This window comes from Nelusetta ayraudi, unplaced genomic scaffold, assembly GCF_046127955.1.
Source record: "Nelusetta ayraudi isolate G7.1 ecotype Tasmania unplaced genomic scaffold, CSIRO-AGI_Nayr_v1 ptg000048l, whole genome shotgun sequence".
NCBI lineage: Eukaryota > Metazoa > Chordata > Actinopteri > Tetraodontiformes > Monacanthidae > Nelusetta > Nelusetta ayraudi.
The window spans coordinates 13,753,567-13,774,202 of record NW_027466098.1 but is presented as its reverse complement, the minus strand read 5'-3'; the positions used below and the strand labels follow the sequence as shown (position 1 = coordinate 13,774,202).

Sequence of the window (20,636 nt, the reverse complement as noted above, 5' to 3'; positions counted from 1 at the left end):
GTTGTTAGTCCTGGAACTAAGCAGAACCCCACTGTACATGAGCTTGGCATATTTAATAAAAAGTTATTAATTAAGTAACATATTAGCGATTGACAGCTGGACACGTACCTCTGGATTAAGACTGAAGGCTTTTGCTGGTTTTCCAACACAAAGCAGGTCAAAGATAATTTCTTTCATGGCAAAATCAAGTCTTTCCTGAAAAAAATAAAACCAAGTGAACAAATAAATAAAATGTTCACCAAGATCGAGTAAAAGATCTGGTTTTGAAAAACCATTTCTGTCCATTTCTTTTGATCTAATGCACCTTGTGGCGTTTACCTGTGCAATAAACTGGATGATCTTGACGAAGATGTTGAGGGGCATGTCTCTGGGCACCACACTGCGAGATCCTTTCGGGAAAAGTGTCGTGACAATGGTGTTGAGCCGTCTGGGGACACAGAAACAGCAAAACTTGTGAGGTGAAAGCGTTTACCAGGCATTTTCTCGTACGATGACATGTAAATTGGAGAGCTGCTTTTCCGGTGTTTTTCCACTGCTTTTGGGGGAGCTTTATTTTTAGGTCTAGTTTATTTTAGGTCTAATTAACTCGCTTGAAAGTCTGGCGTGACCTATTTTCTCAAGTGGGTTTGGCTCATAATAACATCTGTAAACAGCAGATTAACCCGGCTTTATCGGCACTCACAATCTAGCCGAGGCCTTCACTCCTCTGCCTCCATAAATGTACTTGCCGGTTAATGTGTTCTGCTGCTCTTTCTTCCCACACATGCACTGTGTTTGCTCAGTCCTTCTTATCAGCAACAACCGAGACTCAGACATACGTCACCCTAACTCTTTCATTAGCTTCTGAAGGCAATATTGCCGCCACTAGAAAGTCTAGAGCAAGGCTGTACAAGTCGTGAAATACTGTGAGTTTTGGCTCAGTCTGTGAAAATGTCATGTACTATTTGCATACTATAAAAAATTGTGTGTAATGGCACTTCACACCCTCAACAAACACCATATTGGTGGTGTATGTGGTGTTAGCATGCTAGCTAGTCAACTTTGCTCCTGGTTATGCCTGCACATTTCAAATTAGGCCATAATGTGTCACTGTGTGCTTGGCTATTGGATATAAATTGCTGCCTTTACTGCATTTTCCTTCTGTGTGCACGTTTCTATTTAAAAAAGGAGAAGAAGACAAGAAAAAAAAGAAAAAAAAAGGAAAAGTCAGTAAAAAAAAAAAAACTCTTCTGGAAAGTTCAAAACATCCGTGTGTGCCCAGTACCTCAAAATTAACATATTGCATTGAATTGAGCTGAAGTGAAGCGTTTAAATGAAAATGCATCATTTGAAACACAGCCACGGGGTTAAACTGCTTTACCCTTGCGTTGCAGTGTTGCTCTCACACTTGATTCTGATCATGTAGACCCACAACAGCCGATAAAGGGATTCCAGTGCAACACGAGCCATTTTAGGGTCTCGACTCTGCAATGACATGAAAAAAATAAAAACAAATAAATAAAATCACAGAACATCACTGACGGGCAGGTGCAGAAACAAGGATGCGAACAGCCCAAATTCTAGTCAACGTTTGAAATGTCTGAAAAAAGAAAAAGAAGAAAATCCAAAAACATTTCAAGCATTCTAATTATTTAACGAATACTAATGTAGTCTAGCATGTTTGCGCTTTACCTTCAGGTTTGAGAGGCAGTTGTTGAGGAAGACGTGCCATCTGTTGAGGAAGAACTGTTTCTGGCTCACGCACAGCAGACACGTCACCAGCGGGTAAAATGCCTATGTGGAGAAAATTCACTGCTGAGATCTCTTAACATGGGGCAAATACACTGGTTTCATATTGACCTGCTTGTCTGATAGTCACTACACTGAATATTGCCTCTGAGTGAATAATTTCAGGACATGTATGTATAATAAGCAGAAGGTATCTGCAAATTGCAATTTGTAGGGTCCCCACTTTGGCTTCTGCACACAGCGCTGCTCTCACTCCTGCTTGTTCATCCTTGGAAAAGTCATCCTGCCTTCACCTAATAAATTATTTCTCGAGTGGACTGTGACATTGCAAGTGAACAGTCTAGACAACAGTGACCTTGGAATGCCTGAGGATTTAGAGAGACCGCAGGCATCCAGGCATGCGGAGGGCGTCGGAGTGAAAACAGGGGTGTTGCACAAACAAACTGCCCAAACAGTTTCCTCACCAGCGAGTGCTTCTTTCTGGAGGACAAGTCCAGGGTGGTGTCGTACAAGCTGTCCACAAAGTTCCTCAGGCACGGCACGTTCACCTCGTTCTTCACAGCCTGCACGACACAAGACGTCACACACAGGCTGCGTCCCCTTCGGACTTCCGGTGCACGCAACCCGCACTGGGGTAAATGACTTACCGCCGCAACAGGAACCAGAATTTCAACAAAGAGGCCGGCCAAGGCGTGCTTAATGTCCTTGTCTTTGACTTCCAGGAAATACTGGGCACACTCCTGCAGAAAGACATTAGTCGAAGGGTCACTCAGCGCCGAGGAGTTGTCCCAATTCAAATCACAAAAATGTACAAGATAAATAATCCCGAAGCTGTGCTGCTAAAGGGAAGGCTAATGGAAAATATTCTGGAGTCAAAGTCAAACAATAGAAAATCTTGATATTTTGCTTTCAAGCCAACACAAGACGTTACATAAATAAATGATTGTGTGCATATTATATAACATAATATTCTCCACACAGTAAAGCTTGAGACAAGGCTTTGGTCCACACTGCTGCACGGTGTGTTCGCAACATTTCTGATGGAGTGTCATATACCTGCATGAATTGAAAAGATGCTTCAAAATCCTCAACAGGGTACATCTTAATTCGGAAAAACTTGACCCCCATGATGAGGCTGATGGTGCTCTGGACCACCGCCGGACTCTGCTCTTTCTGCCGCAGCTCCTTCAGCTCGTTCATGAACTTCTTCTTCACGGCAGGAAACCTGTTTAAAACAACAAAACACCAGACGAGAGAAGAAGAGAATGTGAAGACATGACATGGACAAATTCCGCACGAGCACTTGCACAGAGCAGCATCCCTGATTTGTTGTGCAACTAGTAGTGACGCAGGCTCAACATAGTGACAATAGCTCGGGAGCCTAGCTCCTAAAAATATCATCTTCATCTCAGACTGCGTGTCTGTGCCCCGCAATGAACTCCTCATCGAGCACCTGATCCCTCCAACCACAATGGAGCAGTGATGGGATTCTAAGGTTGGTCTATATTTAGACAATAATTCATCACGGGAGCTCATACGAGCAGCTCTTGACCTCGTCTTCCCCACTGGCTATACAGCTGATTACAGCCGTATCTGCAGTTTAAGTGCATGCTGACCTCTAATTGGACTGACGGACCAAGAAAAAAAAAAAATGGATCGACATAATCAAGCAAAATTAAAAGGTTGCTGAAATCCCCACATTCAATAGCCGCGTCTGATGGTGATCGGCAAGCAAAGCGAGGCTCCCGGTCTGGCCGGTGCAGCGTGCTCACTGACCGTACCTCTGCTTTGAGGGCTTTGCTCGCTGTTGCTATGATCTGGCAACTTCAAAATACACACACGTCTATTTCCAGTCCTAGTTTGGTGTGAAAGGGACCTGTCCAAAAGTGTGTTTTCTCCAACACATCGTGTTCCAATCTCCTCAGGAGCGAGGGAGGCTTGTTTTGCACAGAGATATTAGGGAACGGTAGCCAGGCACCGAGTGATGAAGTGACGTGGCCAAACAGAGCAGAAAGGGGGGATTTAACGGCTAATGAAGGTGGAAAGAAGACAAAAACACTGACACGAACTCGGCGGTGACAGCTCTCAGGTCTCTTGCGCACTTACTTGGACTGGGCCAGGACGCCGATGATCTCTGCGTAGAGGTCTGCTACAGTGTGCATGTTGCCAGTGTTGGGACCGTGATACCTGCGGCACACACAGTTGGATTTTACGTTAAACGACTGGTCGGAATCAGAAAAAAAAATGCATTCATCTCCCGAGGGTCTATCAGGAGGGAGAATTCTGACCAGGTGTGCTTTCATGTACTTTTAAAAGCTAGGTTTCTCGTACTTTAAACAGTTCACATGTGAAGACGCGATCTGGCAACCAATTCAGAGAAGGAAATAAACCAGAGGCGGACCGTGTAAACAGCATAGCTAGCAACCGGCTAGAGCAGCAGCCCTGCTGCTGGACAGCACGGATGGTTGTAGAAGACAGCAAAATGTGTGTTTTAGAGAAATATGAAGGGTTATGTAGAGTTTTATTTGGGCGGAATTGTTTATATATTTATTTCGATCGTTCTGGGGGACAGATTTATGCTTAAGACTGAGCAAATAAACGAGACACAGGCTTCCTGAGAAGCAGAAAAAAGTCTGGTTGTGTGACAGCCCTACAGCACAAGTCTGTTCATCATGCATTCATTTACAATTCCAATCTGCAGCGCTCGGGGAGAAAAACAGTCTGAATTGGGTCACTTGAACCACGTCGTATTGTTGAACTGTTACGAAGAAGAGAATAATGTAATGTATATAAGCAGAAGAACTTACCCCTCCTTGTATTTAAAGTGCTTGAAGGCTAAGTTAATGACCTCATTGACCAGGCTGTCAAGGACCGGGTGAAGAGGCATCTAGTTGTGAAGAGAGGAGAACAAGGAGAGGAGGGTTTAACAAAAGAGAACCCGAAAGTAACAACATCAAGTGAGGAGACGGTCGCAGCCCAGTCACCTGTTTCAGAACATCTATGAGCACCAGGGCGAAGATGAAGTCGATGGCCAAGTCCCTCCTTTCAAGTAGGTAATCTTTCTGCTGCTCGTCGCTGTTTGGACAGAGGGGACACAATGTGAGCTTTTCTATTTTTGCACCTTCTGTGGATGTTGCGTTTTTGAACACTTTGCCTCACTTCTTGGACTTGGTGTTGGCCCTGGGTCGGTACTCGTGCAGCTCCTCCTCCAGCCCGTTTTGCCTCTTGTACCAGTCGAAGAGAGTGCGCAGGATGGAGGGGAGACAGTACTCCGCCAGAGAGCTCATGGTGCTTATCAGCTATGGAGGGTGGGTGGGTGGTGGGGAGACAAGACCAAAGCATGTTGTGCAATTAACATACCAAAGCGAGAGATAGCCATCGGTGTTTCCTTTGTTTGTTTGTGCAGGAGTTTCGACAACAAAAAAAGCCCCGAACGGCACAAGAGGACTCATTAACTCAGCGGTAGTGATGCCTAAATGCACAGAGCAGCAGCCCTCCCTCGTTTTTTTTTTTTTTTGGGAGACCGGGGAGGTGAAAAAAAGGAAAGAGGAAGGAACAGGGCGGGATGGGCAGGGCACACAGGAAGGGAGGAGAGTTTGGCCGGTCAGGCCAGAACACAGTGAGCCCTTCATTCAGCGCGAGGCCGGAGAAGAATCCCGCCACTGTGCGGCTCCTGAATGGCCTCACGCAGCAGCACAAACACACCCCTGTGGCGGTGAAAGGGCCCTCTCTGCAGAGCCGCAGACCTGCTGGGCACACCTAGAGGCGGCTCTCAAGGTAAATACCCTCCCTGCCCTCACCTCCCCTCCACCTCCCTCGGACCTTGACTGGATGTGAGGGACCTTTCTGGGATGTGAGCAGTGGTTTTTCGAACCCAGACCAGGTGAAAACCTGCCTTGATGGCCAGAGGAAGATCATTTGCCGACCATTGCAGGGCAGCTTCGATATTTTAAACCTTGACACATCCATCTTGTCAGCCTCCAACAGAGAGCAATTTTCTATCTGTCTTCATTCCTCCGTGGATTACATAACCAATCAGCTTCTCCTAGCTCCTAGCATAGCGAAATGCTGCCAGCTGCCCATAGAAACCCAAGTCGAAGGCGGAGCGGAAAACAGGAAGCCACCGCGAGTCTCGCTCCTGCTAAAGAGATTAGGGTGGATGCTGCAGGAGCAGCAGCTGCTTTATCGGAACTGGTTGGCATTTCCCCATTAGAACAACAAATAACGGGGCTGAACTCTTTTTCTCTGCCTGCCACATGTTTTTTACTTGACTCATGATTGGTTTTGGCACAAGTTTAGTAGAACATTGCGATGCCTGACGGCCGGCCAAAAGGCGGTAGCGTGTATCTAGTGGACCAGCAGGACTCTTGTGGCTACTTGGTTAAACTAGTTTGACTCGGAATTAGTCCGGTTGAATGTGAGCCACATCAGCTTCCAAGTTCCCTCCCTTTTTTTGCAACACTTTAATGGGCACACTTTAATGGGCTTCTTATCGGCTGGATTGGATATCAATCCAAAGAATTTAGGACAGCATCCATCTGGGATGTGAGGTTTATCACTTGGACACTGCAGAGTAAAATATGGTGAACTGCGGGGATTGGAAATAGACCCGATGCAGAATCATCTCCGAGGAATCTTTTGAAAAAACTTACTTGGTCAAACTGTGGATCCTCTCCTCTCTGCAGAGACTTTGTTAATGGCTTCTCCTGCAAAAACAGCAATACCAAGAAGGGCGTCAGGTTACAGCTTTCTCAGGCTTTTTCTGATCTGCTGAAATCCAAACTGCCACACTGTTCACCACAGTTTTCGTCTTGAGCTCATAACTTTGCCCGCCCTGTCCGAGGAGCGTGCGGGGTATTTTAAAAATGGGGGCTCATCAGGACCCCGGCTAATGGGAGAGACGTCGCCCAGATGGACGTCGGGCAGGGTCGGAAATTACAGATGAGGCGTCTTTGACGACTCTCATTAGAAAAGCCGTCCATCATCAGGAACTGAATGTCTCTGGGGGAGGACAGCCTGGGTAAAGTGTAAGGACGACTATCAGGATGGAAAGTCAGGGCAAGTCATGGCCGGATGTGTAATATATGTGTTATACATGTGTAATATATGCGTCAAATAGATGGATTTTTGAAATCATACTGGCCCAACATTTGACATGATGGCTTATTATGCGGTACATTAAGACATTTTTGTGCAGCTGTGAGGACATCTTACAACACTATCCAGCCAAATTGTGCAAAGCAGTAAATACAGAGAAATGTCATTAGTATTGCCAAGAAATTCCAGGGAGAAACCACAACAGAGGAACTTCTGAGTCTCCTCTGAGAAAAAAACACATTCCACGAAAGAAAAAACAAATACTGAGTCCTCCAAATAAATCTTTAGCTTCTACATATTACCTATTATTCACAACAACAAACAATTTATTATGAGACATCACACGCAATATTTTTACTGTAGTGTAATACTAGCTACTGGATCTAAAAAAATGTAATGTGACAATTGGTCAATTGGCGCTCAACCAAACAACACTTCTGCCACTTTAACGCTTTATTTTCTCGCTTCCGATCCAAGCCTGGCGTGACTCTCTGACTGCTGATGGCTTCAAATGATGGAGTTTGGTGGAGCAAATGCACCTGCACGATAAGAATGAGCAGGAGAGACGGCTGTGTGCCAACACTCACACACACAGACACACAACAAAGGAGCCAACCGGTTCTCCACGGAGAGGGAAAAACAAAGACGCGTCCTCCCCCTGCCTCTCCGGGGGGAGCCACCGAGCACAGAGGGCTTGTCCTCTCTCCCTGCGGTAATTAACACGTCCCCGCTGAGCGAGGTCGATGACAAACAGCTTCTTATAAATCACAGGCTCGGAGCCCTTGGCTCAGGTTGGTTGGTTGAGGCTGAGATGGAAGTTGGCTGTGCTGTTTTTAAAGCTGGTCATTTTTAGTTGACTTTCACTTGACAGGTATTAATGCGTCCGTTGAAGCAGGTGGTGAGTGGTGGACACACTGGCACACAGCGGCCCCACCATGTCTGCCTGACTGTCTGTCAACACAATTAATAATGACAGATGCTCCGGGCTGTGTCCCCCGACGGACGGAAAAAGTCTCTCTCATGTTAAAAGGCCAGCGCATTCTCAGGTTCCAGACGAACCGTCGCAATAGAAAGAGGAGGGAAATGAAAAAGCATCCATTTGCAGGTGTGGCGGGTGTTTTTCCTTATCAGTATCCAGTACACGAGAGAAAACAGCAAGAAATATTTCTTTGGCCTCCTGTTATTTCGTCAATGATGAGGATTCTGGGAATTATCTTGTCAGTTAAATAGTTCAGAGAGAAATATTGATTTCTTTCCATGACGTAAAACTGCAGCCGCTGACTCTTCTGACAGCATGACGAGGCAGTTCACCTCCGTTCCCTATCCCGATCCCTGTGTGTGTGTGTGTGTGTGTGTGTGTGTGTGTGTGTGTGTGTGTGTGAGGCCCTGGCAGTCAGACATTGCTGATAAATTTACTGCCAAGTTTACTTATAAATGGTTTTATGAGCAGGTCAGCGAAGCTGTTTCAAGAAATTGAAGTGCTTCTCCTCCTGGTACCTTTGACAACGTGGCATTTCAGCAGACTGAAGCTCATTTAAGGGGAACAACCGAAAGAGGACAAAAAGATGAATCAAACTCTTTGACGTCGCCACCTTTGAGATTTATCTCGACACAATTACTGTATAAAAAAAAAATGCCTGTGCTGCTAATATTTTAGTGCAAGTGAATGCTTGAACTTTAAGTTACTTATACTAATTATGTCAATGTAATTATCATCCTTTCAGCAGAAGGTTAATATCCTTGTTGTTTGTATTATTGTTTGACATACATTCTATACTTACTGTAGCAACCTCTTAAGGCCGGTCTGTCAGGCTTCCTGTCTGACCTTATTATCGTTGTTCACCATCTCTTGGGTCAGGGGTGACCTCACAGGGTGATTAACAGGGCAGCAGACGAGCGGGAAACTCGATTCACTGGGGGAAATGTGTTCTTTTCTTATCAACTACTGCCAAAACAACCAAGTGCTTCCTGCAGAGTCGCTCCAGCGCTGCGCTGAGCCTGAGAGGCACAATATTGCAACCCGAGTGGCCTCACTAATACCTGCAATCGACTCCCTACCGCAGCAGCAGCAGCAGGAGCGGGAACCTGACTCACCAGAGGCTCGGCCATGATGATGCGGATCTTGCACTCGGAGACGGTGGTGAAGTTGGCGAAGAGGCTCTTGAGGATGTACTCCCCCGGTTTGCTCTCCGGGTCGATGCTGATGGGCATCATGGCTGGGGGTCCCTTCTCTCCCTGAGGACAGCTGACTGGAGGGATGGGGGGCTTGGTGTATCCGTTGGCCACGGGTGAGGCTGCAGACGGAGCATGGGAAGGAAAAAAAAGGTGAAAAACGTGACAAAAAGAAAAAAATCAAGGTTTAGATAAGAAATGTTACGTTAAGTCAGACGTTGGCAGGGCAGAGCGGAGGAGCAGCGGCAGAGCCGGTGACAGGACGCATCGCTCGGCAGAGAACTTTCCAAACATGGACATAAAGTTCCCAACATGTTGAACATTCCTGCAGAGGGAATGTCCAAAGGGCACCCGTTCACCCCGGGTCTGCTCTGTCTTTCCTTCAGCTGCGGAGAAACTCCGGCAGCTGGTGTTTTCATTTCGCAGCAAAGATGTCATTACCCTTTGTGAAAAGAGGGGAAAAAAACAAAAAAAATTCTGGAGCGTGTCACCATCCTCCGGCCCGTATTGTTCTACGGGCAGGGTCCGGTCGCGGATGGCTTTGGAAAACACCTCGCGCCGAGGCCGAGTTAAACTTTACCTCGAGGGTTACGCTCGGCGGCGTCCAGACACAAAAAGTCCTAAATATAGTCAGAGAAAAGTGCACAAACATGTCATTAAGAAGCCGTGAAAGCTTCCCTCCGCCCGCGAGTCTTAGACCTCTAACTGCACGTCGGCCGCTGAGCTGCCGCGAATGCAGGCGTCACTCACGCTGGAAACCGCAACTGTCTGAGCGCGCGCGTGATAAATAAACATTATGGGGACAGAAAAGCCGCCGGCGCGGCTCTCGGCGCGTGAGGAATGTCTTGCGTGGGTACGAAACACGCATCACGGCTGCAGACTTTTTGTGTTTTTTTCTTTCAGGCAAAAAACAAACAACTCTTTAATTCCTTATGAGCAAAGCGGTCAGGTTAGAGCTTCCTAATACATCGAATATACTGTAGACAAATACTGCTGCATCTGTTGCATGAGAATTCCATCACATGGAATCCTGTTCAATTACTCTTAGCAAAGTCAAGTCAAGTCAAATCAGAATCCAACAGGTTGAGTCTCAACAGATTGATGACAACTTCAGAAATAAAAGACACGCAACAGAGGTTCAGCGGCTGCAAACTGGGAAGTCTGGGGCACAAAGTGCTGTAAAACCCTCAGTCAGCAGTGAGTCGGGGCTTCAGCTGAGGAACACCCAGAACATGCCTGCCTGCCCGGCACCTACCGAGGCCCTTGATGAAGCTGATGACGCTGGCCTTACTCCAGCACACCGCCGTCCCGTCCATGGTGCGGAAGGAGGACACGCTATCCAGGGCTGCGCCGCTCGGAGATCTTCAAGTTAAAATCCAACAGGCTGCACGTCCGGTGCTCCGGCTGCCTCCGTCCACCTGGGCGTAGTTTCCATGGCGCACTGAGCCAGCGGCGGGCGGGCGGGCGCGTGTGTGTGTGTGTGAGAGTGTGTGTGTGTTGATAAAAGTGGGAGTAGCGTGTGGTGCGGGATCTCACACTCTCTCCCCGCGCTGCGCGGCTGTGCGCCCCGCTCCCCTTGTGACCAGCCGGCGCTGTCCAAGAGTGAAGGTCAGGCGGGAATTTTTAGCCGAGGCTCTGCGGAGCGCCGCAGATCCAACATGCTACGGTGGCATAGTTGTGGGGCTATATTTACCTCAGGGAGGAGGTGGGTGGGTGGTGTTCACACTATACTGACTGGGCAGCCCCTGACTTTTTTACGCAATCGCTGTGATCCTGAAACACGAGGGGCAGACCAGCAGGGTGTAAACATTATGGTGAAGACCTCAGTTTGGGCCTTTTCTGCAGAACTTTAGGTTCCATGACAAACACAGATACCAATGTTTTCCTAACAATATGTGTCTGAATGAGAAAGAAAATCCATCCTTTGCTTCTTTTCATAGAGTGAACATTAGTACATACAGCTCTGGAACCAATCCCTACGTGATGTCACAAAGGGCAGTGATATCCCTCGGAGGTTAGTGACCACACCCCAAACAAGGCAGTTGTGTTGCATCATGGCAAAATCATTCTAGTTCTTTTTCAAACATGCAAAAAGTCCAACAGGCATCAGTTTAAGCACAGAACCAATATTTTGGTAGGAGACTTAAAACAGAGAGCTAATCAAGTTGTGAAATACAGAAATTTTAATTGTGGGCTAACTATGCATAAGCAATGTTAAAGCTTAATATGAAACCTTCATGACTTTTTGAAAATAAATAATATGATAAAAACAAAATACAGCATCAGATATCAAAACACCACAGAAAACCATTCCAAGTCAAACTGATGCATCATTTAATGATGATTCTGTCCATTTGTTTTCATAATAATAACAATCCCTTTTGTTCAGACACGGAGAGTTACAGAAAGCAGCCAGTGTGTGCATCACACCCTGTCTGCTGCCCGGGGCGCCGTTGCAAGGCTGATGCTCGCCATGTGACTCTGCAGACAAGGAACCCGGGCACAGTAGGCATGACCTCATCTGCTCAGGCTGAGCTCTCCAGCACGCTGAGCATGGCGGTGCCCCGACGGAGAACAATGCAAACAGGCCGACAAGTGTCTCTCTCTCTCTCTCACACTCACTCACACACATACACACACACACACACACACTACCACAGGAACAGACAGGAGGAAGAACGCGGTTCCCTCTATGTGTCCACAGAGACAGCAGCAGGCAAGTGGGAGGGAGGGTCACATCCCACTGACCTCCTGAAATGGACCTGAAACTATAATGTCAACAGTGGCCTTCGTGTGGTGGTGGTTGTGGGGGGGGGCGCACGTTGTCCCGCTGCCTGTGAGAGAAAACTTGACTCTGCATTTCTGACGGACTAATAGAGGCTGCACAGTATTTATAGATGATATTTTAGGACCCGAGACTAAAAAACGAGACCGCACCGCCGCTCGGCCAAAAATAACTACGAGGGGCTCGAGCACAATGAGACGTGAGAAGTGGGGAAGATATTTGGCAGGCTGGATGAGATCATGAAGTTCCCAGGTCAGAGGAAGCGGCCGTTTCACCCGCGAACCAACGCAGATGCTTTCAGATTCACTTTGCACACTTTGCTGTCCGCAAGGCGTTCACATTAACTGCAGCAAAGAGATCTGCGGGGGGGATGGAGGGGGGGTGCACAGTGGAGTGGAAGCAGAGCTATTTTCGTTGAAATATTTATGAAATGGGGAAGCGACAGCCTGAGTAACGACATCCTCATTTTCACAAGTTCTCTGTTTCAGCCTCTATTGAAAAAATCAAGAGGAACGGTGGCTGCAGCGAGCGACTGCAGCCCTCTGTCAAGGGCAGATTAAAATGTGGGCCTTAAAATATTGACCATTAGCACCACCACCACCCCCACCCCCTCCTTTTTTTTTCTTTTTTTTTTTTTTTTAGCAAGCTGACATCATTATGTAAACTGCTCCCTGCTGTGAGAGAGCTTTTACTGTACGGCCCCTGTGAAAATGCACGCATCTGTCTCCCAAAGCTAGACGGCACAGATTAAAGTGCATGCACGGTTGCCGCGGTTTAGCGCACTGATGAAACCCTGCGCGCACAGCGTGAGCCTTCCACGGCGTCAGCATGGGCGCAGACGCGGAGCGTAAAAACAGAGCGAAAGGACAATTTATGTTTCGTTCATCACAGACGCTTGAAAAGCAACATGTGAGGCTGTAGCTTGGCTGCTGCTCAGCTCCCCGTCTCTGATCGGCTGGCCGGTGGAACGGCCTTCAGGCCGTTTGTGAACACCAAAACCTGCTGCTGCTGCTGCTGCTGCACAATACCAGGTCTGTCCTGCTGATTGTCGAGGCCTTTTCATTAGCGCAGCACCTCCAATAAAATGTACAGGAAAACAGAGTGTGCAGAGCCGAGCGACTTTGTTTACTTTTCAGTTCACAGCGCAAACAGCATCAGAGAGTCGGGGGCGGGCTTGTGAACAGTGTCGGGCGCTGGAGGTCTGATTCTTGTGTAATAATCCACCACCTGCTACACAATGTTTTCTCAGCCAACGTGCTCGCGATCGCCTCCTGTTTACAGATTTTTATCATTTTTTTAATCGCCATCCCCGGCCTCTTGTGATTCATTACATAACAGGCGCGTGTGAACCGGGGTGGGGGTGGGGGGGGGGGTTGCTTGAGAAACTGGAGATCCCATGTTCAATAAAAGAAAAAACCTTAAATGCACGGCTGCGGGTCGGCGCCGACGCAGCCGGCGGCACAATGGCAGCCTGTGCCTTTTATCGGTAAAGTGATTCCCCGCTCGGCCGATTATGCAACATCATCAGGAGATAGCGGAGCAGCGGCCCAGCGCGTGCGGAAGGACAGCGCGTTCCGCTGTATCTATTTACATTCGGCCGATACACAAGCGGCACTGGTGGCACCCAGAGTGGAGCCGGAGCGGAGCAGCCGCAGCGCGCTACCATTCTGAAAGCGTTCAAATGAAACTTTTGGGAGTTTCCTGGGAGAGGACGAGGAGCACTTCCTGTTTGGGCTGGAACACTTTATTTCTGGTCCTTGTTTGACAAGCAGAAGTGATTTCTTTTTTTTTTGATTTACAGTCCACCTCTCGTGGTCCAAGCTTCACCCTCCGCCCCCCTGACGGGAGACAGCGAAGCTCGGGCAGAATACGAGCCGGAGCTGAACCTCCTCTAATCCTATTACTGTGTCCTTGCACTTAATAAGAGCTATTCAGACTGCACCGGGGGGGTTGGAGGTGGGGGGGTCATTTACACTTGCAGAAGGCTGCAGAGCAAAGCGACGCCGTTTCAAAAAAAAAAAATGATAGAGATGCTGAATCACCGCCGGCTGAGTACAGCAGGTCCTGCAGGTCCCGTCGCTGACTTGCAGAGTTACGCAGGCCGACACTGTTGCTACGAGACGCCGGGAAAAGAAAAAAAAAAAGAAAAACCAACAAACGTGCTGCCACAAGTGCGACGCCTCCAAGTTGCTGCGCACCAGCGAGCGGCAACATCCCCATCACGGACGGACGCACGCACGCAGGGGAAACAGAGGCTGTAAAGTCAGGCAAAGCGCTCAAAGCCCCCCCCCCCAGAGCTGCAGCTTCAGCAGGTCGATACGCAACAACAGCAACAACAACAGAGCAGGGACGGAGAGTGACTGCTACTCACTGCCGCTCCATGACTTCAGCAGGGATTTGATGCTGATTTCGAAGAAGCCCGAGTCCTGCTGGCTGGCCATGGCTGCAGCTTCCTGTTGAGTGCGGGGCCTCTCCCCGCTCTGACCACGGCGGCGGCGGCGGTGGCGGTGGTGCTAGTTCCCCCCCACCCCTTCCAGCGGCGGAGAGCTGAGCCTGGATGAGCAGGTAGTGCCTGCTGTCACCTCTGCGTGACGCACTCAACGCTGCGCTGACGAGACCCCGGTGGAAACACACTGGAGCCGCTTCAGCCCTCCTCCCTCCCTCCCTCCCTCCCTGCGTGTCCCGTCCTTGGCCATCGGCCCTCCTCTCTCTCTCTCTCTCTCTCTCCCTCTCTCGCCCTCCCTCTGCCTCTCTCTCTCTCTCTTCCCTCCCTCCCTGAGGCCGAGGCAGGCAGTGGGCGCCGAGCGCGAGCTCCCTTTAAATAACTGCGCGGAGGCTGAGAGCACAGGAAGCAATCCTCTTAGCCCAGCGCCGTTAATAATAACTACCGTTTGTGAGCGTGCGTGTGCGTGCGCGTCTCTATGACAGCTCCGGCCGAGCCGAGCCGACGCCGGAGGTGAAGATCGCCCCGCTGTGTCGCACGTGCGGGGGAAACGGTAGCGCTGCAGCGGCAGCAGCGGCAGCGTGACGGGAAGCCCAACATCTGGGACAGAGCAGCGGATGAGGAGCAGTCGCTCAAGTGATCAGCAGGCAGACGGGATTAACTGCACACGGGAGCGGGGGTGGGGATGGGGCGGGGGGGTCTGCATGGGAGCCGGGCCCGACTTCTGACCTTCTTATTTACTAAATGCAGCCGCTTCAAGCAACAACTTAGAGGAATTCCCTCAAACTGTTGCATTCGTGCGATCCGAGAGATTTCCCACCACTATGTCTTTTGACCTCCGACCCCGCTGGGCTGCATTGTATATCCTTTAAGCCCGTGTACTTCAACCTTTTTCGAGCCATGGCACATTTTTCATATTGAAAAAAATGCCATGGCACACTACCATCCAAAAAATATTATAAAATTACAGTTTTTCGCCTGATAATGACAATATAGTCTCTTAATTTATTTACACTCATTAGTGTGAAACCTGGGACTGTTTAGATGCACACAAAGCTGATTTCCTGGGAGGAAGTGAGGGAGGAAAATAGGCTCACATTCCTTTTAAAGCACAGTCACTCACAATGGAATGTTATTATTTTTTTTAGTCCACTGAAGTGAAATTGGATAATTTTTCCCGGCACACCTGCCATTATCTCACGGTACACTAGTGTGCCACGGCACAGTGGTTGTAAAACACTGCTGTAAGCAATGTTATATAAAAAATAAAGGGTGGGTGAAAAAAAAAATCCCTTTTTATGATTCTGTGACTTGCACTGGTGAGAAGTGCAACAGCTCCGCATGACCGGCATAGGACCTCACGGCAGCGGTTGCCTGCCCAGTGCCCTTTTGAAGAACGTCTTGTTTTACAACATTTTGCACGCTCACAACACTTCCGCGAGAAAAAGCTAGCTAGCTAACGCCACGTGTTTGTAATGACACAAAAGTGACCAAAGCAAATGTTTTTGGAGGAGGTGAAAGAAACAAGGGAGGGTCGTGGAGTAAAGGACAGGACAGGCGTGTTCTCCTGGCATGGTGCTGGGCAGGCGACCAAAGTCGTCCAGTCCCGTACCAGGCCAGCCCTGCGTCATCCAGGCACACTGAGTCATAGGCAGGGCTGCCATCCTCCCGGTTACAAGTCAGTGAGTCACAGAAATCATTTTTTATGGCCGAAAAAATACGGTGTGTTGCTTTAAAAGGTACGATATCGTGCAAAAATGCCTTTGACCAAACGTCTCTGGGCTGTTAATAAACTCCTCGCAAATGTTAAAGCCAATTTTTTTTGTGGGTGTATACCTCTTCTATGTTAGGGACAAGATGCCTGACCAAGTATTGGGTCCATGCGTATTTCTTGTTTGCTTGCTATGAGCAATAGCAAGGAAGCTACAGCTGTGAGGCTGTAAATAACTAAATGTCTAAATATGTACTACGCACTTGGCCCTTTATAGAGCTGTCGGAAACCTAACGAAATAAATACGATTTAAGAAATGGGAGCTTTTTCAGATGAATTGTTACCATTTCCAATAAATACAGGCAGCTTTGCCTTCTTCTGGCAAACTGAACAATTTTTAATGGGCTCTGGGATAAAAAAGATATCGGAGAAGATCCGAGAATATGTAGAACTGGCGACCTTTAAATCATGCGGCTGCAGCTCAGGCAAGAGATGCAAAACTATGAATTACTGACTGCCAGTAAAACCCTCCTCTGCTCTTGTTTTCAGCCCCCTGCCAAAGGAGATGAAGCGTTGCCAGATCAGTGGAAATTCCTCTTTACATCCCGCGCCATCAGATCCGGCAGCATGATGCACGTTGCCGACCATATGGACTTTTGAAACGCAAACCTCCAATCCCCCTTTTTTCTCGAGCGGCTGTACGAGCTCTTAGCATAATCCTATCAGAACTCTGTCTGTCTGTCTGTCCAGTCGGTGGCAGCCACTTGACCTTCATTACATAATACACTGCGTGAGGAAGAAGCTGCAACTGGTTGCTGTGTTTGCCAAACACGTATTTCACAACATCAGGTGCCCTGAGGACTGTTTGCTCCTGGTGTCAATGCAGGACAATTGTTTTTTTATTACTTTGTGACGCAGCAGACAGCGTGTTGATGTAAAATCCTTCCCAATTTTTCACAGCAGTCTCTTTGTTTTTTTTTGTTTTTTTTACATTTCTGACACCCCTAAATAGCACAGCTACTACAAAAGTTCTTTTGTCAGTTGTTCCAGTGTTTATGAGGGTGTTGAAACAGGCGCGCACACACACATTACATATACATTTTCAAAAAAAAAAAATCTAAACGTTCCTCTTTGACAGGTACATTTTTATAAATGTTCCCATTCTTTAACTTCTTTTCTGCGTTTTACGTTTTTTTTTCATGTTTCTAGGTTGTTGATGTTTTATTTGCATGGGCAAGTTTACTTGCTAATTACAAAGAATCGCACATTTAAATGATATATCAGGGATATATTTGAATGCATGTCAGTATGTGTTTATCCCGTCGTCCCTTTAAAATCAAAGACAGACACAACGTCACCGCTTCTATTTGTACATCTTTGCTCCATCAGGAAACGTCTCCTCACCCTGATAATAACTACCAACGTATCACACAAATAGAGAGAGAGAGAGAGTGAAAAAAAATTAAACTGTACAGATGGCACCATTACACCAAATGTGACCAATTATGGGCAATTTCTTGGACTATTACGGTCGCAGCAAAACACTTGATTACTAAAAGCGGATATCGGCCCAAATGGATTCTTGAAGGACTGAACAAACACAATTTGCTTCCCCGAGTCATTCATCAGTCATAATCTAGTCGGCCTGACTTGTCCAGTCAGGGGCCCCTTATAGGGCAAATGGTTATATAATTCCCTGGTTAGCAAACGGCAGGATTTCTTTTTTTTCTCTGCAGGGCTCCCGAAGAGGGAAAAGTCAGTGGCGAAAGGTAGCCGACTGTAACCACGTTTTTGATCAAATTAATTTGGAATAATCCACCAAGAAATGAGTAATATGCCTTTTAAATGAACGTTATTCTAAAAAATTAAAAAAATGTACCCAAAACACTATGGATACAAGGGCCTTTTTGTAACATTTCAGAGTGAAAATATCAAAGTGACAGCTCCATGAGCACTTACAGTAAATCACAGGAGGGATGTGCCAAAAAAAAAAGGGGGTCACTTTGACGTTTAGCGTCACAGCAGCAAACTGTGAAGAATTTTTTTACAACATCATCGCTCCCATCTTACAAGTGAACGGTGTAACCGCTGGCAGCCCTCCGACAACACCGGTGTCGGGCCAACGTTCGCTCCTACTCCCTTAATCGCCTGGTTGGCACGTCCGTCCGTCCGTCCATCCGCTCGCTGGCAGCCTCGCAAAGTCTCAAAGTCACCAAAAAAAAAACAACCCAACCCAACTCCATCGGACGCTCACTGCAGACGATTCATTGACAGCAAACACTTTGGCGAAGCTTTTCGGCCGGGTGAAGGCTTTTGACACGTTGGCCACTTATTAGAAGCATTATCAGGCTCTGATGAAGGTTAGGAATGTGAGGTATGTCTGTCCGCTTCAGCCATCTCCCCGATTATCCAGCTCCAACACTTGACTCCCTCCCGCTAGTACTTTCACCCGCTCCGGCGCTCCCTCTGACTCCATCCCATTTGATTATTTACTCACTGGAGTTGGTTTGTTTACATTTTTGGATGAAAATGTCCCAATTTATCTGAAGCCATATCTCGTCGATCAGCGTTGAGGAGAAGGAGATTTAAAAATGAAACAAAAAAACACTGGCAGTGAGGTGACCTCAGCTACATTCCAAAGCCTCGTGTGATGCACCCAGTCCGGTGTCTCGCTCCATTATTAACAAGCCATATGTTCCCTATCTAAGTATGACAAATACAATGGGGAGGTGAGGAATTTCACAGAGTGATGGCAGCGACAGCCGGGCAAAACTCTCTTCAAAAACAAGAAAAGGCTCTTTTCTGACAAACAAGAAGGACAAAAGACACTCGGCGGCTATTGCCGGGTCTCAGCAGTACCTACATTCGAGAATGGTCGGCCTCTTCTTGTGCCGCATCTTTTTGAACTTCCCTCTGAAGTCCCGCGGCGGGAACGGATCCAGGGGCAAGCTGGCAAGGCGCCCCAGGACGGCCTCGTCCAGTCCCTCCGAGCACTCCGTCTCACTCTCAGCCATGTCCCTCACGGCTCTCTCCTCAGAAGACACGTTGGACGGCGGCGGGCCCTCCGCTGCTCCTATCATTCTTCCATGTGAGGCCTCCCGCCTGCTTCACCCTATTTCTCAACAAGAGTATCTGAATGTTTCTCTTCCCTCCTTCAGAACAATCTCCCGTTCAAACAGGAGGGGCAAAAAAATGTATTTGAAAAAAAGAAAATAATCTTGCCGTGCAGAGATGCAGCCAGAGCTGTCAGCCTCAGCCTGCTGATGTGCTTTAACCCCTGCACTTGTCAGGGCAGTTCAGCAAGTTACAGTAACATTCATGAATTGGGCAGGTATTGGATTACTTGGACAGCCCCTCCTCTTTTTCAGCAGAGGGAAAAAAAAGAGGGAGAGAAGAGAGGGGCAAAGTCATGAGTGAGTGGAAGAAGGAGAGGGTGGAGGAGAAGGAGGAGGAGGAGGAGGGGGTGGAGGCAGCCTTGACAGCCACAACATCTCCGCCCACTGTATGCCCACGAGGCATTCTTGAATAAATATCCTGTATTTGTCTTGGAGTCGAACCCATCAGTGTGCAAATAGATATGTCGTGCCTCTGGCGCTGCTAATGAGGTCCCAAAAAGAAATTCATTCCTAAAACGTGCAAGAGCCTTAAAAAAAAAAAAAAAATAGAAGAGAAAATACAGCGGCACTGTCCAAAGAACAAATGCATCCTGCCCAGTGCGCACTTCTTCCATCACTTCACAGCAAACGTTTGTTTCCAACAAGTCCACGGCGTCCTCCCACTGGCTTTAGTGACTTCCTGTCATTAAGGGGTTGCGTACTTCAGGGGAACGACTAAAACATCTCAGTGGGAGCATTCACACACACCACGGAGCTTTTTTCCTTCTTTCCGATTTCATCCTTTTTCTTTTTTAACCAGTGAAGTGAACGAACGGCGACTAGACACACCTACCACATGAACCAGTTTTTCCAAGTCTGACCTACATGAGCAGTACAAACAGCCTGTGTATGTACACGAGGCAAAGGCGTTTTCTGTTTTAGGAAGAAACCTCAGTCAGAACACGGAACGACCGGCGCGCACAGGCCAGCGATTTAGAACAGAATACAGAAGTCAGAAATTAGTTTAAAAAAATAAAATAAATAAATGGGTGAACTCGGTCAAAGACAAACTGCAATACAGGGGGGCCCCTGTGGCAAGGAGCTCTTCTCCCTCCTAATGAGTTCAGCAGTAATTTCACTTTTCATGCACCTGTCAACAAAGAAGGTGGCCAAAAGAAAATGGGGAGGAATGCTTCCGCAACAACACACTGGAGGAAAAAAAACAACAACGGACAAAGAAGCAGCTCAGCAAGCTGCAACCTGTCGACAATACAATCACCTGTCACTCTGTTCATAACACCACTGCCTGGATTCACTGCATGAACCATTGCAACTAAACGCCTTCCCATTCACACTTCGTCTTAGCTAGAAAATGATGACTTATTCAAAAGAAGAGTGTCTGTTCTCCCTGCTTTAATAATTTAGCACTGCACATTTAATTTGAAAACCCATTTTATCCTTTATTCCCCCTTTCAGGATATTTTTCGTTGTTGAGTTTCAGAAAACTGTCTCAGGTGAAATGTGGTCAGATTAAGTGCAAAGCAGGCAAACGATGTTACAGTAACAGTGCACCCCCTAATGGTTAACAATAAACATGACACACAT

General features: G+C 47.6%; 1 protein-coding gene across 2 annotated transcripts in view; it reads right to left on the bottom strand.

The window, feature by feature from the left end:
- The window catches only part of LOC142895432 (protein furry homolog), a 42,293-nt gene extending 23,061 nt beyond the window's left edge, over positions 1–19,232 (bottom strand). The window contains exons 1-14 of one of the 2 annotated variants that reach the window (XM_076036472.1): positions 18,800–19,232; positions 8,920–9,119; positions 6,381–6,434; positions 4,888–5,027; positions 4,713–4,803; positions 4,536–4,615; positions 3,835–3,915; positions 2,785–2,953; positions 2,376–2,468; positions 2,193–2,291; positions 1,672–1,773; positions 1,361–1,464; positions 319–427; positions 109–195 (exon numbers count right to left, since the gene is read on the bottom strand). In XM_076036472.1, coding sequence (XP_075892587.1) covers positions 109–195; positions 319–427; positions 1,361–1,464; positions 1,672–1,773; positions 2,193–2,291; positions 2,376–2,468; positions 2,785–2,953; positions 3,835–3,915; positions 4,536–4,615; positions 4,713–4,803; positions 4,888–5,027; positions 6,381–6,434; positions 8,920–9,119; positions 18,800–19,016 — 1,626 coding nt within the window. In that variant the 5' untranslated portion in view covers positions 19,017–19,232. Of the gene's footprint in view, positions 1–108; positions 196–318; positions 428–1,360; positions 1,465–1,671; positions 1,774–2,192; positions 2,292–2,375; positions 2,469–2,784; positions 2,954–3,834; positions 3,916–4,535; positions 4,616–4,712; positions 4,804–4,887; positions 5,028–6,380; positions 6,435–8,919; positions 9,120–14,153; positions 14,418–18,799 lie in introns of those variants that run through there. The other variant, XM_076036473.1, reaches the window with a different exon arrangement.
- Positions 19,233–20,636: the final 1,404 nt, after the last annotated feature.